The 16,657-nt window shown below is 48.8% G+C and overlaps 1 protein-coding gene across 1 annotated transcript in view; it reads left to right on the forward strand.

The window, feature by feature from the left end:
* Positions 1 to 16,657, forward strand: part of XDH (xanthine dehydrogenase) — a 411,630-nt gene that overhangs the window by 239,786 nt on the left and 155,187 nt on the right. Inside the window, exon 22 of the mRNA XM_069233805.1 lies at positions 4,020 to 4,144. Within this exon, the coding sequence (XP_069089906.1) occupies positions 4,020 to 4,144 (125 nt within the window). The remainder of the gene's footprint in view (positions 1 to 4,019; positions 4,145 to 16,657) is intronic.

Below are 16,657 nucleotides of genomic sequence, written 5' to 3' on the forward strand. Positions count from 1 at the left end.
CTCAGACACCCAACAGCCATCCACCTCACAACAGCATCCAGACCATGCACTTGCACCCAGACACAGCAGACTGACACCTCCTACAACCACTCGCTCTTCCTCCACTCCCAAACCTTCACCCTCTTCCCACCCCAGTGTCCCTAAGAAGCTTTTCCTCTCCGCCATTGACCTCTTCCCTACCCCTACCCCCGTCCTTCACATCAGGTCAGGGTGGTCAGAACCCAGCAGAGCACCTCAGCCACCCAGTCCAGGGCCACAGTAGTGTCGGCAGCTACTGCAGGGAACCAGCCATCAGCAAAGACAGTGTGCCTGCACCAGCTGCCAAGGGGAAAGGCAAGGAGGCACCACCAGCTGCCAAGGGGAAAGGCATGGAGGCACCAGCAGCTGCCAAAGGGAAGGGCAAGGAGACACCACCAGCTGCCAAGGTGAAAGGCAAGGAGGCACCACCAGCTGCCAAGGGGAAGGGCAAGGAGGCACCACCAGCTGCCAAGGGGAGGGGCAAGGAGGCACCACCAGCTGCCAAGGGCAAGGAGGCACCACCTGCTGGGAAGGGCAAGGGGCCTGCCCCTGCAGGCAGGAAGGACAGGAGGCCTGGTGCTGGGACTGATTCGGAGTCCCCAACACCAACCATGGCGGTTCAGCCGTCTGGGGCTGCGGGGAAAGGGCTGGAGCCTCCCCCCACCACTGGCATTCCCGACACCAGCACCGCCACCAGCACCACTGCCTGCAGCACTGCCAGCAGCAGCAGCCCCAGTGGGCAGCCGTCCGAGGCTGCAGGGGATGGGCTGGAGCCTCCCCCCACAACTGCCAGCCCCACCAGCAGCCCCAGTGGGCAGCCGTCCGAGGCTGCAGGGGATGGGCTGGAGCATCCCCCACCACTGCCAGCACCGCCACCAGCACCACTGCCTGCAGCACTACCAGCAGCAGCTGCCCCCAGTGGGCAGCTGTCTGAGGCTGCAGGGGATGAGCTGGAGCCTCCCCCCACCACTGCCAACACCGCCAGCAGCCCCAGTGGGAAGCCATCCGAGGCTGCAGGGGATGGGCTGGAGCCTCCCCCCACCACTGCCAGCACCGCCAGCAGCCCCAATGGGCAGCTGTACGAGGCTGCAGAGGATGGGCTGGAGCCTCCCCCCACCACTGCCAGCACTGACACCAGCACCGCCACTGCCACCAGTGAGCAGCCGTCCCGCTGGCAGACAGTGTGTAGTCCTGCCTCCATGGACTGTAGTGAGTCCTGGACCCTGCAAAATCCTGAGGGTGTGACACCCAGGTGAGAGACTGTGACCTTGCACTCCCCAAGTGCTGCACCACAGGGCACAAAGCCCCCTCCAGAACCAGTGGAAGAAGCCATCCACTCACCCCCTCCTTGCCAGGATGAAGCACACTGGGCACAAGGCCCCCTCCAGAACCAGTGGAGAAGCCATCCACTCACCCCCTCCTTGCCAGGATGTAGCACACTGGGCACAAGGCACCCTCCAGAACCAGTGGAGAAGCCATCCACTCACCCCCTCCTTGCCAGGATGTAGCATTCTGGGCACGAGGCCCCCTCCAGAACCAGTGGAGAAGCCATCCACTCACCCCCTCCTTGCCAGGATGAAGCACACTGGGCACAAGGCCCCCTCCAGAACCAGTGGAGAAGCCATCCACTTGAGAAACTGTGGCTTTGCACTCCCCAGGACCGAGCAGTGGGCAGACCACCCACTTGAGAGACTGTGGCTTTGCACTCCCCAGGACCAAGCAGTGGCCAGACCACCCAGTAGAGAGACTGTGGCTTTGCACTCCCCAGGACCAAGCAGTGGGCAGACCACCCACATGCGAGACTGTGGCTTTGCACTCCCCAAGCTACAGCTCCTAGACCTGTCTTCAACCAGCTCCTGACCTCCAAGAGGTGCCTCTCCAGTCCTGAGCCCTTGAAACTGGTTTCGGCTCCTGAAATCAAGCTTTTGGGCTTTTTGCGTCTACGAATGGGTCTGCTTTCACCTGAACAGCGCCGCTTACCTGAAGAATCAGGACGAGGCGCTGCAAGTTTCTCTCTTTGCAGAGCAAGCATTGTCGCTCACCACTGAAAGTCTGCAATCCGACTGTCTGAGATGCTTGGCCAACTCTTCGTGCCTTCAGACGACCACCTGCAATGCTCTCCTTGCTCCCTGTGAACTTTTTCCCCATGAACCGGACTCTTGGCTCAGTTCTTGAGAAGGTAAAACTTCAGCAGTACTTGTCTTAGACTGTATCCGACCCACCTTCTATTGCGGTCGGCCTGAACTTTTCAATTTAACCCAGTCTCGGGCGACCAGATAGCCCCAGTTGGAGCTTTATGCTTTTAAGCACTACATTTTAATTTATCCTATAACAATTCATATCTCGACTTCTACTTATTGGATTTTTTTTTTGTTTTGGTCTTGTATTGCTCATAAAATTAAACTATATTTTTCAAACTAGGTGTGGTGTTTTTTGTGTGGTGTTTTCACTGTTTTACTGTTTGAAGAGTTGCAAAAATTCTTTACACATTGCCTCTTAAGTTAAGCCTGACTGCTCTGTGTCAAGGTACCAGAGGGTGAGCACAGGTTAATTTATGGTGTGTATCTGACTTTCCCTGCCTAGGATTGTGGTTCCTGCTTGGAGAAGGTGCATACCTTTACCAACTAGGAACCCAGGACCATATTTATGGGCTTTTGGCACAAGGCAGCACAGCATGTCACCTTGATGTGCTGCCCTGCTTTAAAGGGAAAGAGCAGGGATGCACTGTATTGAAGCAAAATGGCACATTCCTGTCCCTTCCCACTGAGCTGGCATCATTTTGGCAGCCTAGCACCAATGTAGGCACCCTTGCAACATGGTGCAAGGGTGTCTGCATTGTAGGCAGGATTGTTTAGTGCAGGAAGGGGCACCTTTCCACACAAAAACAATCCAGGGAGGCTTTTTCCTCGTTTCATGTCTGCTGCAGAATGCAGCACACATAGTAAGGGGGAAAAACTAAGAAAAATAAAGATTTTTCTCCTTGTTGCGCCTCCCATTGGAAAGTGTACGTTTTTGCCCATCCCCAGGTTTACAAGCTCATGTAAATCTGGGGAAGCGTCAGAATCTATGGGTGTAGCATGGGAACAGCCACCGCGATGCCAAGGAACGCCTCCCTAATGCACAGTAAGGTAACACAGCGATTTACGTTGCCTTGCCTTACTCCATATCTATGAGGCCATTCAAATCCATGCAAAGTGGCTTTGTGTGGCCTCATACATATGATTGAAAGGTTTGCGCTGCTGTTGCATCACTAAAAGTGACACAACGGTGTTGCAAGCCTCTCATAAATATGCCCCCAGTTTCTAACATTTATACTGTGGACTTCAGGAACTATTTTTCTTTTTGCAGTTTTCTCTGGTACTTAATTTACCACATTGCATCTAGTCACATCACGGTGGCCATCTAGGAGGTATACAAAATAAAATTAAAAGATGGCTGCCTGCCTTCATTGTCTTTGTTAGTGTCTGCAACAGTTTTACAAGCATTGACAAAGCCAGTACTTGCACTGACCAATGGCAAAGTTAGATCAATTGGCTTTACTATTGCTTGCTTCTATGGTGAAGGAAGAGAACATTTTTTGGCCCCTTTTATCTTCACCCCCTTGACAAAAATGGGCAAACACTGGCATTCCGAACCCAAACTGGATACATTTGTTTTGAAAGTTTCATGCAGATTCGCCAAAGTTGTTAATCAAAACAAAAATGGCATTTCAGTGGAAACCCTACCTACCTATCCATAACTTCACACTGGCCAAAGTCCTGCCAACTCTATGGTCAGGTGTTGGTGCTGGGGTCATGCCCCAATCCCCCTGAATGTGTAGTCACTTTGCTGCAAAGGGGACTCCAAACTTGCACATTATGGAATAAATGGCCACTGGCTGCGCTGCTGTGAGTTACTGAACTCCAGAACTTTTTAAAACTTGTTTGTCATTCCTTCAATGCATAAGTAAGTTCACAACCCCCTCTTCAAATGTTTTCGCTGTTGTCTTTTTTTATTGCTAGGAGAGATACATATTGGTGGGCAAGAGCATTTTTACATGGAAACAAATTGTACCCTTGCTGTGCCAAAAGGGGAAGATGGAGAAATGGAGCTATTTGCATCCACACAGAATCCAACAGAGACTCAGGTAAGGTATGCTAAAGATGACGATCACCACAATCAGATTTCATTGTAGTGTTCTAAAGGACTGATCACTGCAAATTACAAACATGTTTCCTGACTTGGATAGATTGTCTTAAGTCAAAAAAACGAAATGAGAGTCAAGGCAGGAATGTATTCGAACTGAAACTAAAGAGAGAACATTTCAATTTGTGGTTACATTGACCTGAAAACATTTAATTTTCCCTTTGAATATTTCCTGTTCTTATGTTGACTTACAAACTTGCGGGTGGAGGCCAATCATGACAGGGCAGGCCATGTGCAAGTGACACCTGCCCAGGCAAAGGAACGCGGCTGAACTGTGAAATCATAAAGCATTGCCTGAATTTTGAGGTTCAAACAAACATCATGAGTACCATGAATCATTCAAGACACTGAGGTTAACAGATGAGAAAGATAAATCCTGGCTGGAGAACACTTTAGTCCAATGGAGGACCAGTCTTGCAGACTTTGGAAATATAGAAGCCACCAGTTAGATATTGCCTGATATTAAACGAAAGTGAGTGTATGGAGCCATATTTACAACTGGTCCCTGATACATATGAATGTTGTCTATTAAATAGGCTCAGGTTGCATTGTCAATTTTATGATGTCCTGTACAAAAGGGACCATCGCTCGATTCTGACATTGATGCACATTGACGGACTTCACCTTTTTTGCACTTTTTATAGACCTGCCCAATTTAAATCTTTTTTTGCTTTTACTGAGAAATGGCAGCTTCACTACTTGTAAACATGATACCTCGACGAGTGTTAAAGCCAGGGATACGTTTGATGATTAAATGTATGGCTGTCTGCTTCATTAAATGCTTGGTCGTCATTTTAATTGCTGAAGAGATGTTGTTTTTTATGAATGTGAATTGTTGTTTTTATGGTAATTTGTTTTTAAGGTCATAATACACGTTTTATGTCAGGTAAAATAAATGTTTTACAATTTTCTTTAAAAAATATATATATTTGTATTAAGTTAGGTAAATGGCTAAACTACAGAACAAACCTTTCCCAGCTGTAAGAGGCATATGGCCAGAACACATTCAAAAATACCTGCTCCCCCCGTATTATTCCCAGGATGGGCCGCATCCTGTGGCGCTACAGTGCGTACCATTTTCTTACCCCACTCAAGTGCTCATCTCGTTGGGAGACTCTCATGCTCCTATTTGTTGCTACATTTATCCTCTTCTGCACCCTCATCCTGTCATCTCTTGCTGCCATCCATAGACCCTATATTTTGTCAACTTTACACAGACAGCCCCTTGCCCGATACACCAACTTCTCTGCCCCCATGTACCAGCCCGTCCCTTTGTCCCGCTCCCGCAGGGTCAGCAGCACCTTTGCCCCCAGTATTTAACTAGGTCTCTTCACACCACCATCAGGGCCACATTACTGAAGAGCAAGGCGTAGCGATCTAGGGATTGTTTCACCCTCATATACCCAGGGTGATTAATTGAGGAGTGAGCTGCACTCTAAAATCTTACACATCCTACAGTCTATTGCCCATTCTATCCCAGAATGCTCTGCCTCCCGGGCATTCCCAAATGGTATAAATTGGGGTGCCCTTCTTCTGACAGCCCCGCATACAGCAGTTGTCAGCCGCTCTCCCCATCCGAAATAGCCAGGTCCTTGTATAGTACTTCCTGTGAAAAAGCTTCAATTGAATTAACCAAAATCCTGCCCTGGTCACAACCTCCCTTGGGTATCTGCACGCCATCCCCCAGTCATCATCTTCCTACCCGGATCCCTCTCCCATTTCTCCCACAGCATGTCAAGTGGTGAATGGCTATTATGAAGCAGATTCAATTTAAGATACCGAATGGCTGGTCAGGGGAGTGCCCAGCACCCTACATCCCAGCAGGGATTCCTCTGCCACTTCTGCTTTGAGAGTCTCACATCTCCCTCTGATATATCTCAGTCGCTGATATCTCAGGAATTGACTCCCTGGCAATTCGTATTCCACCTTTAAGTCAGCAAATTTGATCAGCTCTTCATCTTTACAGACATTTCCTACTTTGGAGATTCCAAGCAGGTCTCATTTCCTATAGCCCTCCGCAAGTCACTCAAAAGGTCTGAGTCCCACATAGTCGTATCCAGTATCAGCTTACCCTGCCATCCTACAGCCTGAGTCACCCGTTTCCATGTCTTCACCACCACCGCTGTCACCAAATGTAGGGGGGCCAACCCTTTCCCTCCATATAATCTCCGGACATAACATTCTGGTGCCACTGCTTTCCTGTGTGTCAACAGGGACGGTTCATGTTGCATCAAAAAGGCCCAATCATTTATCAACAGCAGCTGTGTGGCCCAATAATAAAGACAGAGATGTGGGATGGAAATTCTCCCATCTGAGAGGTATCTAGTCAAGAGTAATAGGGCAATTCTGGGTGCCCCCACTTCCCACAACAGCACCCTCGTTATCTCATCCACAGTTCGAAAAAATTTATCCAGGACAATAAAAGGGATGTTTTGGAGAACATGCAAAAATCTGGACAGGTAGATAATTTTTTTAAGAGCCGCACGTCCCAGTAGAGAGAGTGGGAGTCTCCTCCACCTTTTCACATCACTCCAATACACCTCCAGGATCCTCAGCAGGCTTTCTTGGAGAAATACATTTCGGTCTAGTGTCATAAAGGTTCCTAGGTATAGGAAAACCTGAGTCTCCCATCTGAAAGGGTGTTCCCATGCCCGACTCAGATTGCAAGTCACCAGGAGAAAGGCCACTGATTTGTGCCAATTGATACAAATCCCAGCGTAGGATACAAAAATGTCTAAAATGCATAAGATTTTCATTATAGAGTGCTGTGGGTCTTCTAGGTATAGCAGGATATCATCTGCGTACAACGAGATGACATCTCCCCACCCCGGTTCCCATCAGCGGCCACAGATCAGTGTGTCTGTGTAGATTCAAGCCACAACAACTTTAGTGCCAGTGCAATAATCAGGGGGGAACAGAGGACACCCCTGCCTTGTGCCCCTGGACAGCCCAAATTCTCATGAGAACACCCCATTAACTCAGACCCTGGTCACAGGATCCCTGTACAGTAGCCAGACCCAAGACAGGAAATTCAGACTAAAACCTATCTTTCTATGGACGGCCAGCATGTAGAGACTTTCCAAAGAATCAAATGCCTTCTCGGCATCCATGACCAAGAGGGCCACTGGCTTGCCCATTCTATTGCAACAAGCCAGACATCGCATCATCCGTCTCAGGTTATGCCTTGTAGCCCTGAGGGACAAAACGCCAGACTGGTCCAGAGCCACTAGGGAATCCACCACCTGCACCTAATGACTCATCAGGACTTTCCCTAATATCTTCATTTCCAGGTTTAGCTATGAAATCGGACTGTCGGTGGCACAGACATCAGGGGGCATACTTATACTCTGTTTGCGCCAAATTTGCGTCAACATTTTTGATGCAAATTCGGCACAAACCTAACACCATATTTATACTTTGATGCCCGACCCCGCAAACGTCAAAATTCAGCAGTGTGCGTCATTTTCTGGATATGGGAAACCACCTTGCGTTAATGACATGCAAGGTAGGCGTTCCCGTCCCAAAAATGACTTTAAGGCCTGTGCGCCTTATTTATACTCCCATGTCATTATGACGCACAGGAGGGGGCTGGCCTTAAAAAATGGCACCTAGCCTGATTTGCACCGTTTTTTAACGCCTGTGTCAGGGCAGGCGTTAAGGGACCTGTGGGCTCATTTCCATGGTCTCTGACCACAGAAGCAGTCCACTGGTGCCCTTCCCTGCCCCCAGGGCAACCCCTGCCACCCTCACCCACCCCTGGAGGACACCCATGGATGGGAGGACCCATCCCAGGTAAATACAGGTAAGTAGAGGTAAGTATATTTTTTTTAAGTGGCATAGGGGAGCCTAACTTGGGCCCCCCTACATGCCACTGTGCCCAATGGCCATGCCACGCCTGCGCTGCCCGGCTAGAGTCATTTTTTTTTGTCTAACCACCCCGCAGCGCCAGCTAACGTCAATCCATAAATAAGGCACCCGCCTGGTGCGTTGGAATGGCGTTAGCTGGCGCTGGTTTGCATCAAAAAGTATAAATATGGGCCCAGGTGCCTTCCCCACCTTATGTATTAAAACAGTTGTCACACCCCTGACGACTTTTGGAAGCCTGCTCAGTTTCCAGGCCCATTAGAACAATTTAAGCAGATACTCTACTAATCTGGACTTCACATATTTAAATAATTCTGGGGGTAAGTCATTGAGGCCCGGAGTTTTGCAATTGTGCAGTTGGATTATAGCCTCAGCTATCTTTTCCCTCAGTAATGTCCGCTTTCAACAAAAATATCTATTCAGTCCCAAGTCTGGGGGTCGGGATGTCACTGACAAACCCACCGAGGCCTTCTCATTTATTGTCAGTGCGGGCCCTGTAACAGACTTTCAGGTAGGTGGCGAATGCCTGCTCAATCTCGGTGGGACCATCCTTCAGCACTGACATTCCCCTTTTGATTCCTCATATCCATCTCTGCCCTTCTTGTTTTTCAGTCAAAGAGGCCAGGAGTTTTCTTGTCTTATTGCCTACTTTATATAGTCTACCCTGCATCCCTCAGAAGCGAGCTCGGGCTTCCTGGTGCAAAAAGGCTGTATACTCACTGCTTCAATTCCCTGGGCCAGCTCCCTGGAGAGAGAGGTGTAATAGTCCCTCTCCCATTCCAGCAGCTACTCCTCGAGCTCCCTGCTTTCCTCATCTCTCTTTTTCTTGCCCATGAGCTGGGCAATTAACTGCCCTCCAGTCAATGTTTTGTACGCGTCCCACAATTCTATCTCAGACTTGACCGTCCCAATATTTTCTTCAAACTACAGATTTGTGATAGCTGTGATCATCCCTCAAGTATCTCTGTCTGTCAATTCCCAGGCATCCAGTCACCAATTCTCCCTCAGGACTGGTATGCCCATCTGTATGGTTCTGTCAAAGTGTGAATGATCTGATATCTCACATGGGAGAAAGGTTGTGTGGCTGACCCCACCCATTTGGTGACAAGTTACCAAGAGATAGTCCAGTCTGGACAATGACCGCAGGGCGTTGGCCACATATGAGTATTGACCCTACCCCAGATGTTCATCCTGGCAGAGGTCCACCAACCCCAGTGCCTTTATGAAGTTGAATAAGCATGCGTCTACTCTCAGTTTCTCTCCAGACATCGTCACTCTATCTAGGTCCCCTGGCAGAGTCAGGTTAAGGTTCCCCCCAATGATCTTCAAGTGCCTCCAGGGTGTTTGCTATCCAGGACTCCAGAAGCTCTAGACCCTCAGTTTCAAGCCTGGCAGAAAATACCAAGATCCTAACACCAGGTCCTCCCCATATCATTGCTCCTGTACTGCCACCTGGCATCCAGTCTTATTAACCCACGTCTTGGAGACTTCCAGCGGAAGAGACCTGCGGGCCAGGATTCCTTCTCCAATGTGTACCTACCCAGACTAAGGAATCCACAATTATTACCCAATAAGTGTGTTTCCTGCTATTGGATACTAACAGGGTCATGTCTAAGGAAGCATTTCCTCACTACACCCCTCTTTAGCTTGTTTCAAAGTCCATTCACTTTCCAGGAGAGGACTTTTAAGGTCTGGTTAGGTGCTGGCCTACATGTCACACGTCTCAACCATTAATTTCCCAACCTCCCCGAGCTTCAATCTACACCTGGACCAACATGCCTCAAAATGCCCCTTTCTCCCAACTTGACCACCCCACCCAAACACCTCATGCTGCAGGCTCAAAACTACCCATCCCTCAATGCCTAAGATGTCTGTCGCCTCAACATTTGTAGAAAATGTTTTTCATATCCAGGGAAGTAGTTGACTTTGTGGCAGGGGTTGCAGCCTCCTGGACTTTTAGTATACCAGTTCTCTGAGACCCAGAGGTCTCCTCACGGTCTGATAAACAGCCCCCTGATCATCTCTTAACCAGCTTGCAGATTCCACCGCCCCTCATCCTAATATATCTGCCATAATTGGAGTCACCACTGTGAGATCCACATTGTCTCTGTCTTCTATATAGTCTCTGTATTCCTGCTCTAAGTCCCCCAAGACTGCACTGATTCCACCCATCTATTTCTGGCAACCAGACAGCAGCACTGTTGCAATTTTACTACCACTTTTACCCCCTCGGTTTCCAATTGGTCTTTAGTTAGGAGCTGCCTTGAATTTGTGTCTCAACATGTATCTCAGTTTAGGGCTTTTCCAGTCCCCATGATTTTGTCCTCCAAGCATGTCTATAGGCCGATGACCCTTGCCTTCCAGGCATGCCCCTTCCTCTGCTGCTGTGTTAAAGAAGTATGAGCATTCCTGGTCTTATCACTCGGAATTTGGCTGGAAAATGCAATGCGTATTTTAAGTTCAACTTCCTCAATTGTTGCTTCACTGTCGTGACTGCTTCCCTTTGGTTTTGCACAGCTTCAGTGTAGTCTGGGCATAAGTTTAGCGCTCCTCTGGCTATCTGTCATGGTTCATGTGTGCAGGCTTGCTGCAGTACATCATCTATCTCTGAAAGTTGAGGAGCCTGGCCACAATATCGCTGGATGGCGCCCCAGTCTAAGCAGACCACCGGCACCCTGTGGACACTGTGAAAAGATTGGATGCCTTGCCATCCATGACTACAGTTAACAACCGATCCTCCAAGAAGAGTTCCACACTTGGGCCGACACCCTTCTCTGGTATGTCCACCACGCTCACATCATTATGTCAAGATCGACCTTCAATGTCTTCCACTCTTTCTTATAGCTTCTCTATGGTCATCTGCATGGAGCAGATCTTTTTGTCATACTCGGAAATTGTGGGCTTCAGCTCGGCCACAGTGAATTCCGTTTCACCTACTCTGTCCACCAACTGCCTGTGGTCCATGCGAAGAAGCAACACAAAAGGATGATGGACGGAGTGTTGAACAATGCATACACTCACCCCCAGTCACAGATCTGGGTTTAATCCATCGTTCTTTTGCTCACCATGCCACCCCAGTTTGTACCCAGCCATATGCAAATCAGTCTTGACCCTGTTCCTCATGGGAACAGTCCAGCCCAAACTGCCAAGCCAGGTCCTCCCTGGACCGGAAACAAGCATCATGGGACCGGTTTCAGAGTATCACCCTTCATCAGCCAGGCTAGCTTGAATCCAGTGGCACAGTGAGCAAGGGACCCACGTCTGGGCATACCCTTCCCACTTAAGGCAACTTTAGCAACACAAAAGGATGATGGGCAGAGTGTTGAACAATGCAAACACTCACCCCAGTCAGAAATCTGGGTTTAATCCATTGTTCTTTTGCTCACCATGCCACCCCTGTTTGGACCCAGCCATACGCAAGTCAGTCTTGACCCTGTTCCTCATGGGAACAGTCCAGCCTGAACTGCCAAGCCAGGTCCTTCCTGGACCGGAAACAAGCATCCTGGGTCCAGTTTCAGGGTATCACCCTTCATCAGCCAGACTAGCTTGAATCCAGTGGCACAGTGAGCAAGGGACCCACGTCTGAGCATACCCTTTCCACTTAGGGCAAACCATCGTTCTTTTGCTCACTATGCCACACCAGTTTGGACCCAGCCATATGCAAATCAGTCTTGACCCTGGTCCTCATGGGAACAGTCCAACCCGAACTGCCAAACCAGGTCCTCCCTGGACCAGAAACAAGCATCCTGGGACCGGTTTCAGGATATCACCCTTCATCAGCCGGGCTAGCTTAAATCCAGTGGCACAGTGAGCAAGGGACCCACGTCTGGGCATACCCTTCCCACTTAGAGCAACTTTAGCAACACAAAAGGATAATGGACGGAGTGTTAAACAATGCAAACACTCTTACACAAGGGTCCACTCACACCCTTCCCAGGAGTCCAGCCATCTGCAGCCCCACCCCAGCAGACCGGTTTCCCAACTCCTTGGAGGCCAAGCCTGAGCCGCAGCGATGGCCAGCCCCAGGAAGGCTAGCACAGCCCCCCACGCAGACATGATCACCCCCGAATCACCTCGGTCTGCTACTGTGTCAGGGAGTTGCAGCCTCAGCTGTCCAAGGTCAAAATCAGCGGGCAGTGCACTGGTGCAGCTAGCCATCCAATTCACCCTTCAAGCCAAGTCTTCTTAAGCCTCATCCCCTAGCTCGGTATCAGGCCCTGTGGTCACCGGGCCTTGATGCTAGGAATCGCCCTCCAATCCCACACAGCAGCCACCAGGCCACCCTCAGACATGATCCAGGCACCAGGATATCAGTGTCCACAGGAGCCGCTGGATCGGAGCTCTAGCAGTGCATGTCCAGTACCATGTTCAGCTGGCTATGTCCCCCCAATAGATGTTTTATTGATTGATTGATGTTCCCTTTTTATGGTCTGGCTTGACACCACGGCTCTTCACCAGACAATTATGTGGGAACCACCAGAAGAGGGGCTTTGACTCCACCCACATGTTGGGGGCCAGGAGTAAATGCTTTGATTGGGAAGACGTTGTGTGCTTCCACAAAAATTGCTTGCCATCCACACAGCTGTGATCAAATTGTTTATTTATCCAGCTGCCTGAGCGTGTACTTTCAGAGGCACACACATTGTAATGCTATTAAAGGGTCTTAGCTAGCTAGTTAGCTAGATAATTTATGGCATGTGTCTCTTGAAGCAGCACAGATTGGAGGAGGCAGTCATTAACGTACATGGATTTTTAGGTCTGGATTGACAGTGCATCCACAAGTCCTTTCTATTGGCATTGCCAGTGCTTGTTTATGAATGATGTCTATCTGATCACAACATAAACTGCTAGGCTTGTAGTAGTGTAACCAGAAATCAGTAACCTTCTAGTGGTGGCAAGTGGTTATTTCAAATTTTGAACCTGACCCCAATTGTTTCTGAGACAAACACATTTTCTACATTTTTTTCATTTTACCTGCCGTTATGGAGCTATGAGAAAAGTCATAACACTTGCCATTTTCAGATAAGCAGGAGGCAGGACGTCTACAGCATACGTGCCTTCTTTGAGCGTGAGACCTATTATTTAATGCCCGAGGCAAAATTTGCCGGCAGTGCCTGAACAAAGCACTTCAGAGAACAAAAACAGAAATGTTGCAAGCATTATTCACATCACGTCTACCCAAACATCCTTTCATTTAAGGAGGCCGGGCAAACGTGCTGGTTCCAGAGAATCGATATTGTCTCCAGGATTGACAAGCTAATATAAATGCTGTTTTTCCTTCTTGAAGGGAAATCTCTAACATTTTATTTTAGTGAAGGACTTTTCAGTTTACCAAGATGAATACCATAGGAAATTGTACCCAAAGGGATCTGTGGTGTTTGGAGTTCTGGAAACAATCCCTGAAAAACATTAGCGCAGCACTGTTAGTGTTTTGTTTAGGGTGTAAATTTCCAGTCCTTGATATGTTTCGTCCAACAGTATAGGGAAATTGGACTACATCTCAGCTCGGCAGAAAATGCTTAAGGGACTTGTCAGTCCTTAGACATTGAGGTGGTCATTCTAACCCTGGCGGTAAAAACAGCCAGGGCGAATGGCCGCGGTAGCACCGCCAACAGGCTGGCGGTGCACCGCTGGGCATTCTGACCGCAGCGGTTCAGCCGCGGCCAGAAACGGAAAGTCGGCGGTGTACCGCCGACTTTCCGCTGCCCTTGAGAATCCTCCATGGCGGCGGAGCGCGCTCCGCCGCCATGGGGATTCTGACACCCCCTACCGCCATCCTGTTCCTGGCGGGTCTCCCGCCAGGAACAGGATGGCGGTAGGGGGTGCCGCGGGGCCCCTGGGGGCCCCTGCAGTGCCCATGCCAATGGCATGGGCACTGCAGGGGCCCCCGTAAGAGGGCCCCAAAAAGAATTTCAGTGTCTGCCTAGCAGACACTGAAATTCGCGACGGGTGCTACTGCACCCGTCGCACTCCAGCAACTCCGCCGGCTCCATTCGGAGCCGGCTTCATCGTTGCTGGGTCTTTCCCGCTGTGCTGGCGGGCGGCCTTTTGGCGGTCGCCCGCCAGCACAGCGGGAAAGCCAGAATGGCCGCCGCGGTCTTGTGACCGCGGTGCGGTCATTTGGCGGTAACCGCATGGCGGGCGGCGACCGCCGCCCGCCGCGGTTAGAATCACCGCCTGAGTCTTCTCCTTGGGAAAAATCTATTTTTTGAATTGGACTCTGCCAGTCTCCTGAACTATACTAAAGGCACATCAAGCCAAGGGAAACCATATCAACCCCTGGCTTAGGAAATGTTCGATCTGCTCAGAGGAAGGTGCTGACCTATGCTGCATGTCTAGGTAACTGGAGTGTTGGAACCCTGGAATCCTGCAGTGGACACCCACCTGTTGGTACTGAGGACTAGTACTGTGGGACCTGGGATCCTAGAACTGAACGCGCTATCATTTTCTGTATAGGGGGACAGTCCTGAAAATATCAGCCACATCAGAAAGAAGAAAAACATTATTTTAAGTATCTTTGACAACCAGGAGCTCCTTGGAAAACTATCCCTAGAGTCTTACGTGGACGCAACTTCATATAACCCCTCCCCCCTCGAGTAGTTCTGACTTTATTGCTATTTTTTTACACAGGTAGCCCACTCAAGATTACTATTCTTGTGAACATAGCATGTTCACAGTCTCCAGACATATCTTCCTCAAAATTTATGGAAGTTAGTTTTCACTTGTTATTTTTTCAAATTCTGAATGTAATACTGTTAGCATTGTTTTCCATTTTCAATTATTCTGTTTAGCATTGATTGATTTTTAAGGTGCTATGTTATCATTCATTTTTTTGTGACATTTAGAATATTTTTTAATTTTCCCTTTTAACGTTGATGCAATGCTTTTAACTTTTTTCTTGTAAATATTTTACATTATACTAGATTTTTATTAATTTTGAATTAGAATTATTTTTACTACTGAATATTTGTTCTTCTTTCATGTTTCATTTTCCGTTTGAATTTTGAACCCTTTACCAAATGTATGTACTTTATGTGGTTTTATTAAATTCTTATTTGTAACTTGAATTTAGCGGAAGCATTGCGGCCCATATTTATACTTTTTGACGCTAAACTGCGCTAACGCAGTTTAGCGTCAAAAAATTTAGCGCCGTCTAACGCCATTCTGAAGCGCCATGCGGGCGCCGTATTTATGGAATGGCGTTAGCTGGCGCAAGCAGACCGGCGCTGCCTGGTGTGCGTGGAAAAAAACCACGTAGACCAGGCAGCGCCGGCGTTGGGAAAAAATGACGTTAGGGCGTCTTAAAATGGGGCAAGTCAGGTTGAGGCAAAAGAATCGCCTCAACCCGATTTGCGCCATTTTTTTACGACGCCCAGACGGCATTTCATGACTCCTGTCTTAGTAAAGACAGGAGTCATGCCCCCTTGCCCAATGGCCATGCCCAGGGGACTTGTGTCCCCTGGGCATGGTCATTGGGCATAGTGGCATGTAGGGGGGCACAAATAAGGCCCCCCTATGCCACCCAAAAAAAATTAAAAAATATAAAAAATTATACTTACTTGAACTTACCTGAATGTCCCTGGGGTGGGTCCCTCCATCCTTGGGTGTCCTCCTGGGGTGGGCAGGGGTGGCAGGGGGGGTCCCTGGGGGCAGGGGAGGGCACCTGTGGGCTCATTTTGAGCCCACAGGCCCCTTAACGCCTACCCTGACCCAGGCGTTAAATAGTGGCGCAAATGCGGGGTTTTTTGACCCGCCAACTCCCGGGCGTGATTTTTGCCCGGGAGTATAAATACGACGCATTTGCGTCGCCGTCATTTTTTTAGACGGGAACGCCTTCCTTGCATCTCATTAACGCAAGGAAGGCGTTCACGCAAAAAAATGACGCTATTTGCCCATACTTTGGCGCTAGACGCGTCTAACGCCAAAGTATAAATATGGCGTTCGTTTTGCGCCGAATTTGCGTCGAAAAAAACGACGCAAATTCGGCGCAAACGGAGTATAAATATGGGCCTGCATATTTTGTATTTCCATTTGTAATACTAATAATGTTGGTTTGTTTTGCACACTAACTATATGCACGTTCTCTGAGCAAGGCATCTCTTCACTTAATCCTAATTATCTCTGTGCCCTATAGTGTGGGTCGTTGCCCCACAGGTTACTTTTTCACACTGCCTGCCAGTGAAAGCCTAGTACACTTGTGTTCTTACTCACTTGCAGACCTAAACTAGGTATTAGACCTGACAACCTTAGGAATGTCTCCCCCCACCAACTTTTTGCCCACCTCTTCCACTTTCCTGACCTTGTTTTTGCTGGCTTTAGGACTCTGTGTGCTTTACCACTGCTAACCAGTGCTAAAGTGCTTGTGCTTTCCCCTAAATCATGATACCATTGACTTCACCCCAGTTGGCAATGCTTTAAATGTGCAGGTACTCCCTGGTACTGAGTACCTGCACTTCTTTAATTTGAAAGGGAGAGTACCTTCACTTCCCAGCACTGATACAATAAATGTAATAGGAGAGTACCAGCACTTCTCAGGAGCAAACAGGCACTCTAAATAGTGAATAACTGCACCTCTATATTCCCATTTAAA

Source organism: Pleurodeles waltl, chromosome 5, assembly GCF_031143425.1.
Source record: "Pleurodeles waltl isolate 20211129_DDA chromosome 5, aPleWal1.hap1.20221129, whole genome shotgun sequence".
NCBI classification, from domain to species: domain Eukaryota; kingdom Metazoa; phylum Chordata; class Amphibia; order Caudata; family Salamandridae; genus Pleurodeles; species Pleurodeles waltl.